Source organism: Paramisgurnus dabryanus, chromosome 12, assembly GCF_030506205.2.
Source record: "Paramisgurnus dabryanus chromosome 12, PD_genome_1.1, whole genome shotgun sequence".
NCBI classification, from domain to species: Eukaryota; Metazoa; Chordata; class Actinopteri; order Cypriniformes; family Cobitidae; genus Paramisgurnus; species Paramisgurnus dabryanus.
In genome coordinates, this window is record NC_133348.1 from 795253 (window position 1) to 813895 (window position 18643).

Consider the following 18643-nt stretch of genomic DNA (forward strand, 5'->3'; position numbering starts at 1 on the left):
ACCTTTTGCCAGGCTGGATAATAGCCGTTTCTCAAAACCAAGTACGCCGAACTCGGACTTGTGTCCTTCGTAGTTCGAACTTGCAAGTTCAGACTCGGAAGAACGAACTCCTGACGCGAAATGCATTCTGGGAAACTTCGCTGTCATAAGTCCACACAAGTCTCCTCTGATGCATCTTCGATAAAATGGGCGGATCAAGAACACATCCGGGGATTTTATGTGAACTTGGGCTTGATGCGAACTTTGAATTGGAACAGTACTTGGGCCGCGACTGATGACGTTTCACAAGTCCACAAGAACACAAGTACAGACAAGAACGCATATTGAGAAACGGCTTATGATTACGGATTACCCTAATTAACTGCACTTGGATCTTACTTTTTGTGTGCGTGTAGTGAAAGAAAGTACTACACACTTACCATGTACATACAATTTGTAAGTAGTGTTTGTTATTAGTTATCATATATGTACACCAGGGATGGGCAACTTCGGTCCTGGCCGGTGTCCTACATAAGCCGTTTCTCAATGTCAAGGATACTTCCTTGGCAGGACTAGTCCTTACAAGTCACTTCCTTCAGAGGCTAGGTGAGGCTCCTCTTAAGCATTCGGAGAAGACGTTAAATGGAACAGGCTAGCAAGTGCACGTCATTGCGTGATTGAAAGGTGTGTTCCTTGACATTGAGAAATGGCTAGAGTTTAGCTCCAACTTGCCTCAGCACACCTGCCTAAAGGTTTCCAGTATGCTTAGTAAGACCTTAATTGGCTGCTTCAGGTGTGTTTAATTATTGTTGGAGCTAACCTCTGCAGGACACCGGCCCCCCAGGACCAAAGTTGCCCATCCCTGATGTACACTATAAGTACCTTTCATTAACCCACACTTGCCTGTAAGTACTAAATACTATATTGTACATTCATTTTTTTGTAGAGTTACATAATAACTACCAATTATATTACTATTTACCAACTGTAAATACAGTAATGATTCCATTTAATTACCATCTAGATGCTCAAAAGTAAGAACCACACATTTGTCTGTAAGTACAACATATTACCATATATGTTGTGATGTCACTAGAGGCTGTGTCCTGGAGGGACGGTACATTTCCCTGAGATGGCTTCAAACACAAACAGCTACTGTATGGCTCCATCTGCTGGGCTGGCTGGGAACTCCACTCCTCAAATAAATCAGTATTCCCACACAGCTGAGACTGATCAGGATCAAATGAGCTGAAGGGTTTTTAAGGGTGAGAGACACACTCAGTGGGTGTGTGCATAGATATGTATATAAAGGCTAGATGGCTCAAGGCGGAGTCAGCTGTGTCGTCACTTGGCGGCCATCTTAGGTCAGTGCTGCTATAGTGCTGCTCCCTGCTGCTGTGGACGGAAGGTGAGTGACATACGCCAACTAAAATGCTCGTAACTTGCTGAATTCTTGACGGATTTACAAACGGTTTGGTTTTTTACAAACGTTATTAACGTGGCTATAATTATGGATGCTTTAACATGTTTCATGAATTTTTTATTTATTTTTAGTATACGTATTCAGTGTCATAGGTACATATTTGACGTTTATAACAAACCAATCCGTTTGAAAATCGGTAAAAAATTAAGCAAGTTATGGTCATTTAAAAGTACCTGCATCATTAAAACTCAATGCTACGAGTGAGCGAGCGCCCTGTCCTAAGATGGCCGCCAAAATGCGGACGTTCAACTCAATTGGCCATCAGCGCGGACGAGCCATCTAGCCTTTATATACATATCTATGGGTGTGTGGGGTTCGAGAAAAAAACTCTAAGCTGCTCTCTGGGAGGACACAGAGGAGGAACACAAAAACTGGAGACACTTAACATTGGAAAACCTTGCCTCATGAGGAATGACCTCGGCCGCCATTTTATTTTTTCGAACTCGACCACATTCTTATTGTACGCCCACGCATGGGTATCTCAGGAGATAGGAAGTAAACCTAACATTGAATTCGGACATGCCTTGATGCCTTCCTGCCTTGGAAAAATGCCTCAGAAGGCAGCAATTTAGAGTTATATTTCCAGTCACGGAAAGTAGGGACACAAGATCTGGGGCATTTTGAGTTATTCACAAATTCTGAAAGTGCAGTTTCTAAGCTTTCCAACGATGTGTAACACATAGAAATCTGATAAGATTTGGAGACGTTGTGGCCATTTGAATGTAAAACATTCAAGAAAGAGAATGCTGAGAAAATAGAGAAAGAAAAGTTAACACTTTTCCCTTCCTGGAGAGACAATAGGGCTCATTTACATCTCATTTAGTTAGGCCATACCCCATGTAAAGCTGTTTTGAGATACAGATGTTCTAGCATCATATGTAGTATTTTATGGCAGAAGTCCGAATGACAACATGCAAAAATAAACAGGACTTTTACCTTTGTGTTGATCACAAGTCGAATCCAGTCTGTTTCAGATGTGTGAATCATCCAATGACCATTTCTGTCCACAAATGTGTATAATCCGTGAAATATAGATATATAATCTATTGTTTACATCAAATTTTGCATAAACGTCTGGTAATAAAATATAATATACAATCTGAAGACTATTTACATCGTAACATGTAAGGGTATATGAGATTACACTCCGGTAATTTACGTTCCAGTAAACACATGAACCAGCCTTCAAAGTTTGTATTTAAAATAGCGAGGTAGTATAATGGATAATCCAAACAGCACAGTCGAAAACGTGACGTCCTTTAGGGATGTAACCAATCGCTTACTCGTTCCTCCATCAGCCAATGACTTCATGGAAAATATTGATAGACAAAACATGTAGCCAATTATATAACGAATTCAACGATCTCTGTGTAACTTATATGTGTTTGACGTCATGCTGCGCTGCAAGAACTGACAGACAGATGACATCAAAGTACAGCGAGAGCGAGTCGAAATTAAACAACTCCGTAAGTTTCCGAAGTCTCATATATATTTATGGCTGCATTACACTCGCTAACATCCCACATTTTATTACTGTAAAATCCCTGTCATGATCATGGTAGTCCATTACTGTATTTGGGCGAAGGAAGTTTTTACAGACAGAGGCTCAACACTTCAGTTTTGACATCAAAACCACCACACACAGCTATATTGCAAAGTTACATGGACAAAGCGGTTTAAAAGAATTGCATATTAGAGTTTAACTGCATAATACTTGAAACTACCTTCAGTCATAAGCTGTGCCCAAATCAAAGCCGGGAACATGGTCTTCAAAGGACATAGACTGTATTTTAAGCACCCTTCAAATTCGGACTTCAATCAGTCTTGGAGTGCAGCCTTCGAATTGAGACACAGCTAAAGTCTGTGTGTTCACTGTACTATACGTTTGCATGGGTTGCACCGATAACAGGCATAACTTAAGGGGTGATCGTGGCGTAGTGGCTAGAGAGTTGTGTAACCTGAAGATCACTTGTTCAATTCCGAAGACCAGCAGGCAACGACTGAGGTGCCCTTAAGCATCTTTCCCCCATTTGCACCACAGGTGCGCACTACTTCGGTTGTTCACATGGGTGTTCTGCAGCAACAGTTTGTAAAATAAGTACAGAATGGGTACAGTAGTATAGTATACATAAAATACAAAACAAGATAAGAGTAAATAAAAAATAAAAAGACACTATATTATTGAAAAATTTTACAATTTATTTTGGGAAATTGTTTGAAAACAAGACAGTGTAGATAAGTCAAATATGTGACCAGTCACGGAAAGTAGGGACACAAGTCGGTGTAGTTTCTAAGCCTTCCAACAATGTGTAACACATGGAAATCTGATAAGATTTGGAGAAGTTGTGGCCATTTGAATTTAGGAACTCAGAAAAACTCAAACCGAGAAAATAGAGACAAAAGGGAGACAATGGGGCTAATTTACATTTCATTTAGCTAAGCCATACCCCCTTTAAAGCCGTTTTCAGATACAGATGTTAGCATCATATGTAGTATTTTGTGACAGAAGTCTGGATGACAACATGCAAAAATAAACATGATTATAAACATGATAATATTTTGTTAAAATGTGAATTTAAACTGTATTTAGTAATAATACCATAATTATTGGCATGATTGACTTTCACTTATAACTGAAAAATGATACAGTATCAATAATATCTACAGTCTACAGTAGTTGCACAGCTTTGCTTGTGTTTCAATAAATGAAATACCACCCCATACACGTTTTTCCTATTTCTCATGAAAGATCAAAAGCAGGTAACATACACAGAAAGGAAACACTTTTGGAAAGGTCCTCCGGCATTAGATCATGAAGTATGGATTCAATTAATTATATGCATCACTGGTGCTGTTTGAAGATGTAACTCCTGCAGAAGCATTTGGTTCAGATATGTTGTACACATCTGCAAATAACATTTTTATGTTACACCATGTATGCAAGTGTACTTGTATTAATAATGGCTCATTTAATCCATCGCAAATTCACACACACAAACATTTACTTACTTCTCCTTATCTTTGGAAACAAACCCGGTCCACTTGAAGGTTGTCCTGCAGTAGTACTCTGTAATGTGGAGATATCAGATGTGAACTACAGTAAATGCATTTATAATGTGGCAACAAAGCTGAGACCATTAAAGCACATAACACTGATGTTAAGGAGAACTGATGGGTGTGTAGAGCTTTGACATTTACCCTGGTACGGTCTGAGCTGGTAAGGTTCCTCAGTGACAATTTTCCTGCCAATATCTCGCGGATCTGCAATTATAAAATGACAAAATGGTTTAAAACTGCTTTTCAGACCACATGGTTTTAATCTAGATTAAAACTAATTCATTAAGGGGCGGTTTCCCGACAGGTTTTGGTTAATTAGGACTAGGTCTTAGTTATATTAGAACATTTAAGTATCTGTCACTGATATATATTAAGATACGTCAGGGCAAGATGTTTTAAATTAAGCCAGCTCAAGTATGTCCTGTCTGAGTCGGAATGAGGCAAAAGAAAGTATAAATGTTGATTTTGGTTGAAATTAAGATTCTTATAAACATAAGTATAAGCTTTTGTCTAATACTTTTAATAACCATTAAACATCTAAAATTATCTTCATTTGTACATTTTCTGGAAGGCGTACTGTCCTAAGTGCTTAATCTAATGATGCGTGTCCATCCAAATGCGCGTCTGACATTTTGTTTTTGTTTTTAAAACATGCAGGAATGAGAAAATAAAGTGCAGGACTTGCTTGATGTTAAAAAAGCTATTAACAGAGATAAAGTTTGGGCCCTGATTGATGTTAAAAGAGTTATTAAGAGCAACAAGACTTGAAAAAATCTTACTTGCGCTGACTGACACCTCTGAATCATGCACACAGATGTGCGATATACATACACAGAATTACAGTTTAAAGAAAATCTGTTTTGACCAGAATTCATGAAGATATAACCTGTTGATAATAAAGTTCATTTATAATGAGAATAAATTCTTAAAATTTCTAGAGTTAAGTCAATGTAATGAGAATAAAGTCGAAAAATGTTAAGAATGAAGTCAATATATAACAAGAATAAAGTCATAATATTTTGATAATAATGTCATATTTTTACATTAACATGTTTGGATTGAAGTGTGCAAAGCAGATACCAATTAACATACCTGCCTTATAAAACATTCTGTGTACAGGCAAGCAGAAGACCCCAGAATAAGAACGCAAAACGCAAAAGGGCACGTTTGTTTCCTTCAATGAAACAAGCACATCATGGGCTTTCTGATTGACCGTACATGCTTATTAATAATATATTATTAGTGTATAGTAAATTAAGTTAATGAATATCACTGTCTTAATGCACTAAACAACGTTGGAAATATGCCTAAAGTGAAACTTTATAATATTTTTCTATTCTGAAACGGATTTTGAGCACATCTCCCTCGTTTGCCTGTGATATTAATGTAAGGCATGTGATTTGGTACATGTACCTATCTTTTGCAGATCTGCTTGTTTACATCACTCCAAACATGTTAATGTAAAAATATGACATTTTTATAAAAATATTATGACTTTATTCTCCTTATACATTCACTTTATTTTTGAAATTTTACAACATTATTCTCATTATACATTGACTTTATTTTTTTGAAATTTACAACTTTTTTTTTTAACTATTCTTGTTATATATTGGCTTTATTCTCAACATTTTATGGCTCAGTTTCTTCATTTTTACAATCTGACTTTCATCATTTGCAATGTTTCTAGTTACATCTTTAGTGATTTTGCAATTGTTTACTGTGTCTTGTGCAAATAAGTGGATTTTTTTAGTAGTGGAAATTTAAAAACTTGCATGTATTTAAGAGGGTTTTGCAGCGAAAGACAGTCAAATGTGTTAAATTCCAATAAAATGACCAATAACCTTTTCATTGCCATTAAAGTGAAATTACTAAACACAAGAGCCCAATAAAAAATTCTCCTTTACAACAAAAAACATGTCAGTACACAGGAACAAAATGCACTGCAACAAAAACTCATACCTTGCTGTCCAGAAGAACTCCAAACACCAAAATAAAGAATCCCTGTGAGATTACAAATATATAAGGAAAATGTTACTTTTTTTTCATTTTCATAATTATGAAAAAGTTGTCTGGATATGACTTTATAATACACCCTACAGACATTAGCATACACCATTGCAAGACTTTATATTGATATGCAGGTTGCTATTAAATAGTATTGAATATTGTTGGGTATGATGATTGCAGTAACATTATTTGCAAAAACAACAATGTAATTTTACTGTGAAGTCAAAAATGCAGAAAGAATGTCATACCTGCAGTGAATTGAGGATTGCAAACACCACATGAAGGCCAAAGTTACGTGACACCATGGTTCCAATGCCAAATCCCCATGTTAAACCGAAGATAGGAGTCAGAATGGCCACACATCGGGCAATGACCACAAGAGTGTGTTTCTCATCTGATTGAGTTGTACTAGCAACTCCTCTCCTTATCATCTTACACACAACCACAATCAAAACCACAAGGTTAAAGGCAAGAATGATCAGAGCTGGAATGACAAATGCCAGCAGGGCCATAGATTCCTTCCAGTTCAGCCAACATGCATTTTCTTTTGAAATATAGTTTTTAGGTCCAGCTGTGGATGCGACAGTAATAACCGCTATGAGCAAAGGTGCACAATAACCAACCATGAAGGCAATGACCATCATATTAGTCTTTGACAAGTGAGAAAATACAATGACGGTGCGGTAAAGAAGCAAAAGTGCTGAAATGAACATCCAGAAGAAAACAGCCAGGTAGAACAAGTGCATGAAGAAAACCACTGGACTGCAGCGACCTACTGAAGTTGGCTGCTCTTGGTCTGCAATTGCAGCTCCGATAATAAAACAGATGTTTGCGATCAGCAGTGACACAGCAATGTTGACTATTGAGACGTGACGCATGTACGACGTGTCATTTCTTGTTGCTGACTTCCATATGATCGCCTCAATGATGAGGCACAGAATCAAGCTGGCCATTGAAATAGCTACACCAATGTATGTTATATAGGCTAAGGCAAGGTTATCAATTGCAAACGGTGACATCAGGATTGAAAAAGAGGTTGTGTGGTCGCATTCACATGTAACTGTTTCATTCCCTGAGCGCTTGACTTTACATCCAGTGGAATCCCAATGGTTGAGATCAAAGTTCCAAAAGACACACTGAGGATTTTTCAATGATGTATTTGTAGTATCAAAAGTAAAAGAAATGTTGCTAATTGCTTCATTAACCCTAACAACAACAACATCTCCATTGATGTGGTTTCCTGAGGTCTTGTTGTCATTATTATAAGTATTTCGAGTTGGTAAAACATTGTCAAGCTTTGTGAAGATAATTATAGTTATGAGGGTCGGTTTAAGAACATTTGGTATCACAATCTGAGTAGTTGAGTTTGGCAGTGAAGATGTTTCAGTGAATGAGTTTGTAATTGTTTTTCTATGTAACTGAATTGAGGTTTCATTAATCATATAATCGTCATTAGAGAGACGATCACTCATAGTCTCAATAGCTTTAAGAAGTTCAGTGCTTTTGTTTTCTGTTTTGTTGTCATTATTCAATTCTGTCCATGTGTTTTTAGATGCATCTGATACAATGATGTCCACTGTTTTAAGAAAATCCTAGAAATTAAATAAAAATCATGATTAGAACAAATAAATAAAACAAGGAAAATGTTTAAAATAACTGAATCTATCAAATTAATCAATAAAGATAATCAAGAGTTGTCTCATCAGAGTATGATGCACAATATGACTGATTATAGATGATTGGAAAAACAAGATTAATTTTAATAGAATATATTTGCATCTAAACCTAAATACACATACCTCCATCACAGGTTGACTGATGGTAATATTTTGTGAGACACTAGCAACTGTGGTAAGGATGTTAACAATGGTTTGCACAGTGTCAGCAGATTGTGTTATTACAGTATTTTTCTGCACTGCAGTGTTACTGAGGTTTGTCATAAAGACTGGAATCTGCTCCACAAACAAAACCTACATACAAGATAAAATACAAAAATACAAAAAAGAAGAAATGTAATTACTAGAAAAAATGTATAAATGGACATTTTTTCTATTTGTGAATCAATATGAAGGATATATTACCTCAGATCTCCTCTCAAGGTCTTTGATAGCTTGAACAACACAATCTCTCTTTACTTCTGTCCAGTTATATTTGAGATCTGTTGTCTGTTTACATACATAAGTTATGATGCCTTCCTGACCTTTTTCACACAATCCTGTTACAATGTCACCTATTTTTCCAACTCCAAGCATGTCATCTTTACAGTCATACTCTGGAAATTGCAGATATTAATGTTCAGAAACAAAATGTTTATTCATTTATTTATAACATAAACAGAACAACAAACTTGATACTGAAATATAAATGTAAGGCTCACCTCTGACTGTCTGAACTTGGACTGTCCTGCTGCTATAATCAAATGTTTGTAATTCTGTCATGTTCTTTAGTTGGCATTTTAAGATTTCATTAGACCCACACTTTGTGTTTAAGATATTATGTAGTAATGTGATGCAGCCAGATCCTAATGATGCATAAAACAGGCAAATACAAATGAATAAATAACACATATATTAAAATGGGGTCATGGGGGATTCCACCAATGAAAATTATCTTAGATTTCGTCTCTTGCACAAATGTGAGGAATTTTAATTAGATCACTATAACACCTCACAACACAGATGATAAAACTGCAATTTTATAAATTGGGTTTAATTTTGCAGGTAATGTCAGGTTGACATCATTTGACCTAGAAAGATAAATACGTAACTAACCTGCAATTCTATACAGCTTAAAGATACAGACTGTGGCGCATTAAACTATTTTGAAATAATAAAAAAAAATGCTTTTTTAGGTCAAAAAGGAACGAGCCAAGCAGCTGGGTTGAAATTAACCCAGAAAATGTTTAGATTGGACCCAAAAGTGGGTTAAAACAACCCAGCATTTTTGGTTGAAACAACAAGGCATGGGTTAAATGACATCCCAGCGGGCTGGCCTCGTCCCTTTTTGATCCAACCCAACATTTTTAGAGTGTGATTTTGAATCCTAAAGTTTAATGTAAACCAAATGTATTAAAATTGAAACTAATAACATCAGTAGCTTTTATAAAAAATATAATAACATCATCCAGCCCTACCTGAATTTGTCACATCATCACCAGCTACAGTCCCAGACCACTCAACTGAGTAACCATCTGCACAGCATGTCAGTGGGACAGTCTGGTCTCTACACTGAAGCTTTATATCAGTTGTATTCACTATAATAATAGGACGTGCTATAATAGATACTGTTTGCCACTGAATGTAAGGTATTGGGGAGCTTTGTATGATACATGAGTATCTACCTGCAAGTAAACAATGATAACAATACATATGTGTTAAACCAAAATCAATCATTTTAATTCTACTCAGTTCGGTTCATTTATGGATTTATGTGCACCTACACTGAAAAAAAATCATATCAACATAAATGTAGTTGATAAAATGTTTTTCTAACAACCACAAAGAGTCAAGACCTCGGTTTAACATCTCACTTGTAGGATTGTGCTAGTATAGTGTCCCAATCACTATACTGGGGTGTTAGGACCCACACAGACCACAGAGCACCCCCTGCTCATTTCACTAACACCTCTACCAGCAGCAACCTGTTTTTTTCCAGGTGGTCTCCCATCCAAGTATTGACCATGCTCAACGCTACTTCAATGGGCAACCAGTCTTGGGCTACAGGGTGATATAGCTGCTGGGTACAAAGATCAATCATGTAACTCACCATTGTCACTTTCACTTGTGCCTTTCACAATAAGACTGCTACCGATGTCATCATTTGTAATGGTGTATTTTGCACTGTTTCCTGCAGGATCTTTGTCATTCACACTCCATTTTATTGTTCCCGTAACAGAATTTGGACGTGAACACCTCAGTTCCACATCTTGCAGAGGATAATATTTATCTTTGGTTGTCAGATTTCTTTCCACTGAAAGTAAAAGCAATAAAGCTCATCTCACCTTTCTTATTTTTTTCAAGCAATACTCATGCTCATAATAACCAAATGTGAGGCAGCAGAATGAACTGTGAGCAATAAACACCAGGAAATAAATGCAAACAGCAAATGAATCTATAAAAGAGAATTCAGAAATATAAATGTTTTAAAATTTTATACCACTTTCGGCAAAAGCATCCTGAGCTAAAGGGATTCCTGCAGCTGCTAGAGTGTCAGAAACCTGTGTGTTTGCGGCTGTAACATCCAGATTGGTGCTGTTTGCAGTAATTGTGTAGTCTGCTATAATGCTACCAGACCTATGGAGAAAAACACAAACCATGGCAAACAGATGACACTGGATTAACACACAACAAGATCAAGTGACAATCGAGTATACAGTAGATTTTAGACTTTCATACCTGAAGCCAGTGACTGTTACTGAACCTTTATTGTAGTTGGGCAGATTCATGTAACTTTTTTCAATCTGTAAAAAAGGCAAAAGTCTTAATGTACATTAAGGTGTGTAGAGTACAAACAGCAATACAACAAAATATGCAAATAAAGTGAAATACAGTATGTATACAAAGACAGCATTCGAGACAACAATACAATTATGTGGGCTGCTTTAATGAAATGACTGTAAACAGGATAAATCTGTCATTTTCATGCACTTAATGCAAACATAAAGTAAACAAAAACAGTTCATGGAGTAGTATATCAAATGTTTAATACTCACTGCGGATTTAATGAGATCTTCATACTGTTTGTACTTCTGATTAGCATTGTTGGTGAGGCTGGTCTCAAAATTTTGATTTATCCTCATAGACATTTTAATAACTGAAAAATAAATACAAAATAAATAAATAACAACAACCCTCAGTACTACTAAACATAAACTGTACTTTAAGCTTAATTTGAACAAACCCATTTAAAGAAATCAAGAAGTTATAAGCCACATAAAATGTCATCTGCTTTATTGTTTTTGCCAAAACACAGGTTTCTAGAATTTGTCTACATTTCTTTCCTAAGCTCAATTAAGCTGTTAAAATTAAAATGTTTCACTTGCTTTAACTCAAAAAGCCAACTTAATTTTAAGTTTAAAAGCCAACTAAGCCAACTTAATTTAAGTTAACAGTGTACAGTAGCCTAAAAATTCATTGAATATATATTTGTGCTGTATCTCATCATTTTTACAGTACTGTACATACCTGTTGGTGTTATTGGTGGTGGTTGTGCTGGTTTGACTGTAACTGGTTTTTTGACAGTAGTCGCTGGTTTGGCTGTAGTCGCTGGTTTGGCTGTAGTTGCTGGTTTGGCTGTAGTTGCTGGTTTGGCTGTAGTCACTGGTTTGGCTGTAGTCACTCTTTTGGCTGTAGTTGCTGGTTTGGCTGTAGTCACTGGTTTGGCTGTAGTCGCTGGTTTGGCTGTAGTTGCTGGTTTGGCCGTAGTTGCTGGTTTGGCCGTAGTTACTGGTTTGGCTGTAGCTGTTGTTAGTTATTTATACAGTGCACAATGTAATATATATATATATATATATGTGTATGTATATATATATATATATATATATATATATATATATATATATATATATATATATGTGTGTGTATATATATATATATATATATATATATATATATATATATATTACATTGTGCACTGTATTTAATGCATTTTAAACAGCCCTCAAAACTAGGGACTAACCATCATCATCTAGATTTTTGAGCAATGCCAGATTATTTTGCGACTATTATTGTTTTTCTTTTGGCGTCCACAGAACATACAGCTAACATAATTTACAACGAGTTTTCTGTATTCAGTACAGTAAATTTCCACGGTCAGTCAGACCATCGAAAAGGAATCTAAAATTAATAATAAAGCATCTTTATTCTATTTAACATCACTTCGTCTCCTGTCTGCTGTTTTTCCCAATCATCTCTGTATCTGCATTGTGACAACAGAGTTGACTACAGTATCTTTGAATAAAGGACTAAGTCATTTTTCATTGACACGAGAGACATCTAGTGAACTAGATCTATGTAGCAATAGGCGGATCTATCAAATGAAAAAGGCAGATATAACAAATCAACAGTTTATATATCACTTCAATGAGTAAAATGCAGTCAATCCTAATCTGAACTAGCACATTTTATAATTCAATAAATCAAACATGCCATGTTCTAGAAAAATAAGTCAAATATGAGTTGATGTTGATAGCAAACAGTGAAGCGTGTGTCAACCCGCACCCGACCAACATTTTCAACGAACCCTCCCGCAACTCGGACCGCAAAAATATAAATATTGTATTAGACCCGCTGCCTGGCCTGCATTTTTTAAAAGTAGTAATTGTTTAAAATAGTTAATTGGCATCTTTATTTCAAACGACCCAACCGAGACCCGCGATATCATAAAAAATATTTTTGGGCTCATTTCAGATCAACCCACGCATCACTGATAGCAAACTTTTAAGGATTTTCAAGATTGGCCAAAAATGTCTAAAAATGAGATACTATGAACTTATTGTTGTAGTCTAGACTTTATAATTTAAGGCAGATTATACATACCTGTTTGCTGACATGTTGTGACATCTTCCAGTTGATATATGGAAATAGATTAAAGATAATTAGTAACAGTTCTTCCAGGTTTTTGTAATAACAATCAGAATGAAATAAAATGGGATTTTTTCTATTACTTGTCATCTCGCTGATTGGCTGACAGAACTGTCCATAATTTGGATAAGCATTGATGCAGCTGCATGTGTTGTTAGTGATGCTGTTATTACAGCTCCCATATTCTGTACATTTGTCACAAGGCCAGAAATACTGATTCTCACAATTACACTGGTAATCAGTGGTGCCTGGTAACAAGTTGCAAACTAATAAAGAAACAACAAATAAGTAATTTTTACTTATGACTATTGAATTTGTGGTCAAATGGTTATAAGATGTGATATTTACCTGTGGTGAAGCTTAAATCAACTATTGTCAGATTGTCAATCACAAAATAATTTTGAATGAGATAATTCAAAAAAATCTTCATCTCATTGATCACAGAGATGTCTGATGTATTTATCTCAATTTCAGCCACATAGTCAGTGTATGGTTCTGTGCAAGAGCCAAAAGTACAGCATTGTTAGCATTTAGTTTCATTATTATAAATTATTTACAACAAAAATAACAACATGTACATTGATAACCTGTGCATGTTAACCACACATTTTTTGCTCTTATTTGTACATATTTTTTTTCAGTTATGATGAATCAGCTTTTAACAGTGCATTTGAGGTTGTTTTGAAATTATCTATAAAATGTAACATCATACTATTATTAAGAGTTTGTAAGTATACAGAGTTTACAAGTATACAGAATCAGACCTGCTCGTCTTTGTCTTATGTGATGCTGTGGTTCATCTATGTAGCTAAACTGAAATAAAAAATACACAGTACATTTATTTCCACACTCAACAAAATCTTTTTGCTATTTTACATTTTTAAAAAGCATAATTTTGTATGATTTATAAGCTTGTTTCCTCATGGTGACCAAAAAATGTCCTCATTGTAGGGATTACCAGGTACACACACAACAGCAATATAAATACAGTAAAGTTCACCTTTGAAGCCATGTTGGTTTCTTGGAATTTATTTGTCTCCACCTCAAACAAATTGGTAATCAGGATAGCCAAGGTAAGTCCTAAAATCTGCTTTAATATTTTTCCTGTATAGGGAAAGAAATTAAACAGAGCTTGATCCAAATCCCAAAGAACTTTCACAAAAAAAAAATATTACATGCATTTATGTTATCTAAACAGTCATCTTAAAGACAAAAAGAAAGTGGCCCTCAGTCCAACTGCTTGTGCTATTGTACAGTATTTAGGATCAGCATACATTGGTGTAACACACATGAATGCTAGCAAAAAAAACAGGAAACTGTAAGAACTTGCCAGATTGTCAATATAAAAATGAGGAGCAAGAAAGTTGGTTTAATTTAACACTGCATCAATCACACCTAAACCAGCTCAACAAGTTGGGTTGGCTTTACTTAAAAATTACAGCGTTGGAACTAAATACTGCAGGAGTATATAGATAAAGAAAAAAGACTGAGGACCACCAGTTTATGTCAAATTAAATAGTTATGTAAAAACAAAACAAAGTAGTAACAAAAAAGCAAAAGTTATATGCAGTTTAGTTTACTTTCTCTGGCCATGTTTCTCACTGAAGTCACAAAGATTTCTGATGAACAAAAGAATTCTGCAGCTTAAGATTTCTGTAAAAAATTGTTCATAAAAATCTGTAAAAAAAAGTAAATAAACTATATCAATAAATATATGATTTTATATATATATATAAAATTACATCCTAACCCAAACTCCAAATCTAACCCCAACCTCAAGCGACAATGATTTAAAATTAAGGAAAACACTTTGAGAAAACAATACATAAAATGAAACGAAAAAAAAAACGGACACGAGAAACTATTTATAGAAATTTGTGCTCACGGCACAAAAAAAGCTGAATTTCGTGCCATGGACACAAATAAATTAATAACATTTTGCATGACTATAACACGACTTTCTTTGAGATCATGTTGCAAAGAGACCATGCGCACAAAGAGACCGTGCGCATGCACAGAAACACAGACAGATGCGCTCGTTCACATTCTTCACTCACTGAAAACAAAGAAGATCTGTGCGCGCCCACATTCTTTATGAACTGAAACAAAGATCTGTGCGCGCCCACATTCTTAAAATGCTGAAACACAGACAATGTTGCACATTCACATTCTTTACTTTATTTCTTGTGCTTTTATCAACTTGCGCTGGCATTTCAAATAAATATATTTGATATAATAGTGACAAAGTTACAAGTTTAAGTTTAGAATAGAAAATGATGCATAGACATTTCTTGACTCCACAAGAGATGTTTTTTTTTCTAAAAAGAACCATTTTGTGAAAAATAAAGATTCTGCGGATGATCATGCATCTGGCACAATGCGCAATGCAAGTGTCTTTTGCTAGTTTCAACCTGGCGCAATGATAATTTTCAAGTTTAGCGCCACGTTGTTTAACCCTGGAGAACCCACGGGGTCAAATTTGTTCAATAGAATAATTGGGTTTTTGATTTTCCTGGGTTCTCCAGGGTTAAATAGCAAATGCATTTGCGCCCAATTTTGCGCCCATGGGTTTTCTGGTCTGTAAACGAGATGTGTTCAGGCGCAATGTTGGCGCGTTGCTATTGTGAGGCAACTAAAATAGACTACGTCATTGACCAACAAAAACCTGCTCTAAGGTCTAAAGTCTATGGCGCAATATTATTTTTGTTATTTAATGAGCTCGTTCGTAATATGCACCTAAATGAGAGGACAATGCAGGTTTGCTTATCACACATATGGATGCGCAGCAGCACAAAAAACGCTTTTAAATATGAAAAATGTAATGATTAAAATGTAAAAGATTATTATTGAATCTCTGGGACATAAATGAGGATCGTTTATGAGACGTTAGAAGGTGTGAAGAGCAGCTTCACCTGTAGCCTGGTAAGTAAATAAATGCTTTGCTTTAAACAAATGCATCTATTTTTAAATGTTTTTTTAAATGCTACCCTATGGATTTATTGTATATGATGACTCTGTAGCTGTGGATATGGTGAGATGAGAAACATTTTTAGGAATGCTTTTAAAAAACCCATGGCACTGTCCGAGTGCTAAAACGGCTTTCAGCACGTTTGTAAATTCTTTATCACTTGTTTACAAGTATTTTTAGAGTACAAACCTTTTTTTTGTGCATATTTTCTAATTATTTTATGAGATTTCAATGATTATGTAGGATATCAATACATTTGCAGCAATCTAAAGCCTGCTAATTCTACTTACATGACTTAAAGAAAACGGATTTTAAAGGTTTTAATAAAAAATAACAATTTCAATACAACTGAAAACAACACAATTTTTTAACATTAATCTTAAACTGGTGATCTTTTTCCTCCGCTGAATTTTTCAGTTTACAAATTCCGCTTTCTAAATAGGGATTAGGCATGGTGCCAGGCGCAACTTGCTTTTAAAGGGAATGAGAGCTGAGAATCTCATTGGTTTATTGCATGTTACGGCCAAAACACACCCATTACTCATAACAAGAATAGGATCAATCCTTTAAGACTGTGCGCTCGGCGCATAAACCATTTTACCCGTCTTTAAAGTAGCAAAAGTGGAATTGGACACAATGAAGCCAGCAGCTGGCATTTTTTCATGCTGAAAGTCGTCTCTCTGTGGTTTTTCCACGCTTAGCTCCGAGAGTTGAGAAATATTCAACTTTGGGTAAAAAGCTCAGCTGGTCAGCTCGCACACGCCTGTCCAATCAAAGTGGAGGAGGTGCTGGACAAATATAACAACAACCAACCGACCCATTGTTCATCTACTGATAAACAAAACAGAAGTATCACAACAACCAAAGCGTTGAAATAAAACTGGCCGTCTGTGTCTGTCGAACATTTTCATCCACGTAAAAAAGCTTTGGAGTGCACACCCCTTAATTTAGTTCTGTATTATGATATTACATGCATTAATTGACTACTTAAAAAAAAAGAGTATGTAAACTATTCAAATTGGCTTTGGTACACAGATTTTTGGCACCTTTTGTATCGAAATAAGACAGCATGATTTCACAAGAATTTGTACATATTTTACGAGTTGGCTAATTCATATTAATATGTTTGTAAGTTAATTGTGCAAAAACGTACAATTTTCATAAAAACAATATCAAAAGCCCACCCCTAACCCCAAAGTCACAGGGGTCAAAGCAAATCAAACAAAAATTTACTAATGGGGTCATACCAACTAATACAAATTAGCCACCTCGTAAAATATGTACAAATTGCCATGAGATAGCGTTTGAATAGAAGAGTAGTCAGTGAATGCATATTTTGCCAAAGCAATAATAAATGATCCAAAGTTCAATGCTCACACAGACATCTGTTGGAGTTTTGCAAAAGGCATAATGAACAATACAAGCCTTAATAAAAATATAAAAAGTATAAATACTGGGCTTTTCTCTTACATAACAAAACTAACAATACCGAAGTAATAAGGAAACATAGTTTGTACGAGAGATAGAAAACATGACTGAACATGTGTAAGGTATGTTTGTGTACCTGTTTCTGCTGTGACACATTCACTGATGAAGTTAATATCGTTGCAATAGTGTCGATTTAGTGGTTACTGTTCCACTGCTGTTAGTTTGTATTTCAGCACTTTCTGTTGCCTCTGTTTAAATCAAATTTGAGTTCTGGTATTCAAATCTGTACAGTATCATCTGTAAATATACAAGAGATTGATATATAACAGACACAACACTAATACATTACAGTAATGTCCAGGTCACTATAAGTTAAGATAAAATAAATAAATATATAAACAAACATCAGAACAGCAGCATAAACTACCAAGCACTATTTAAATAATAATAATAATAATAATCAATCACAATAAACATTTACAATAGTTTACAACTAGGCTAAAGATTTCAAAAGAAGTTAATAGCATAAACATTTTAAAACAATAGATGCATTGATTTCTGGCACTCTGACCTTACCTGGGTGTAACATCCTAAAGTGACACCATTAGTGTGCTGACACTTCACTTCTAGGGCTATGAGGACTTTCTGTTGATGTTGAAAGATCCACCCATATAGTATCTTTGTAGTCACCACAGCACTTGTAGGTCATCTACTGTACAGACTAAACTAGTTTGTTTCTTTTGACTGTTTTCATGTTCAGTTGCTCTAAGTTAACAGGCAGAGCAACCTATGCTTTATGCACTGCAAAAAAATATATAATGATTTCCTTGTTCTGCATTAATGCACATGTATGCACATACCTGTAACTGCCTTTGTTCACATACAAGAAAGGGAGTGTTCACTGATTATAAAAATGAAAATATGGTAGTCCTTCGTAAAGTAAGTGCATCGCGAGCTGAGTAGTAAAGTGCAAGTCCTGACCCAAAGACAGCGGCAAACTCAACTCAAAATTCCCGTTTCATGCCTAGATGCTCATAGAAGATATTTTATCTGATGTTTATATTTGTTTTCTAGCCTGCACTAAAATTCATTAGCTAATAGTAGATATTTTATTTTTTGACTGAATATAAATTTAAA

The 18643-nt window shown here is 35.3% G+C and overlaps 1 protein-coding gene across 2 annotated transcripts in view; it reads right to left on the bottom strand.

Annotated features, from left to right (window-relative positions):
- LOC135749755 (adhesion G protein-coupled receptor F4-like) overlaps nucleotides 1-18297 on the bottom strand; it is a 54472-nt gene extending 36175 nt beyond the window's left edge. Inside the window, exons 1-22 of one of the 2 annotated variants that reach the window (XM_065268404.2) lie at nucleotides 18083-18297; nucleotides 17643-17803; nucleotides 14691-14787; nucleotides 14111-14214; nucleotides 13875-13923; nucleotides 13459-13605; nucleotides 13194-13376; nucleotides 13066-13089; nucleotides 11713-11988; nucleotides 11241-11341; nucleotides 10924-10988; nucleotides 10685-10821; nucleotides 10295-10498; nucleotides 9663-9869; nucleotides 8907-9050; nucleotides 8611-8801; nucleotides 8329-8499; nucleotides 6778-8121; nucleotides 6482-6523; nucleotides 4661-4723; nucleotides 4472-4529; nucleotides 3664-4368 (exon numbers count right to left, since the gene is read on the bottom strand). In XM_065268404.2, the coding sequence (XP_065124476.1) occupies nucleotides 4292-4368; nucleotides 4472-4529; nucleotides 4661-4723; nucleotides 6482-6523; nucleotides 6778-8121; nucleotides 8329-8499; nucleotides 8611-8801; nucleotides 8907-9050; nucleotides 9663-9869; nucleotides 10295-10498; nucleotides 10685-10821; nucleotides 10924-10988; nucleotides 11241-11341; nucleotides 11713-11988; nucleotides 13066-13089; nucleotides 13194-13376; nucleotides 13459-13605; nucleotides 13875-13923; nucleotides 14111-14214; nucleotides 14691-14703 (3600 nt within the window). In that variant the 5' untranslated portion in view covers nucleotides 14704-14787; nucleotides 17643-17803; nucleotides 18083-18297 and the 3' untranslated portion in view covers nucleotides 3664-4291. Of the gene's footprint in view, nucleotides 1-3663; nucleotides 4369-4471; nucleotides 4530-4660; nucleotides 4724-6481; nucleotides 6524-6777; nucleotides 8122-8328; nucleotides 8500-8610; nucleotides 8802-8906; nucleotides 9051-9662; nucleotides 9870-10294; nucleotides 10499-10684; nucleotides 10822-10923; nucleotides 10989-11240; nucleotides 11342-11712; nucleotides 11989-13065; nucleotides 13090-13193; nucleotides 13377-13458; nucleotides 13606-13874; nucleotides 13924-14110; nucleotides 14215-14690; nucleotides 14788-17642; nucleotides 17804-18082 lie in introns of those variants that run through there. The other variant, XM_073816333.1, reaches the window with a different exon arrangement.
- Nucleotides 18298-18643: the final 346 nt, after the last annotated feature.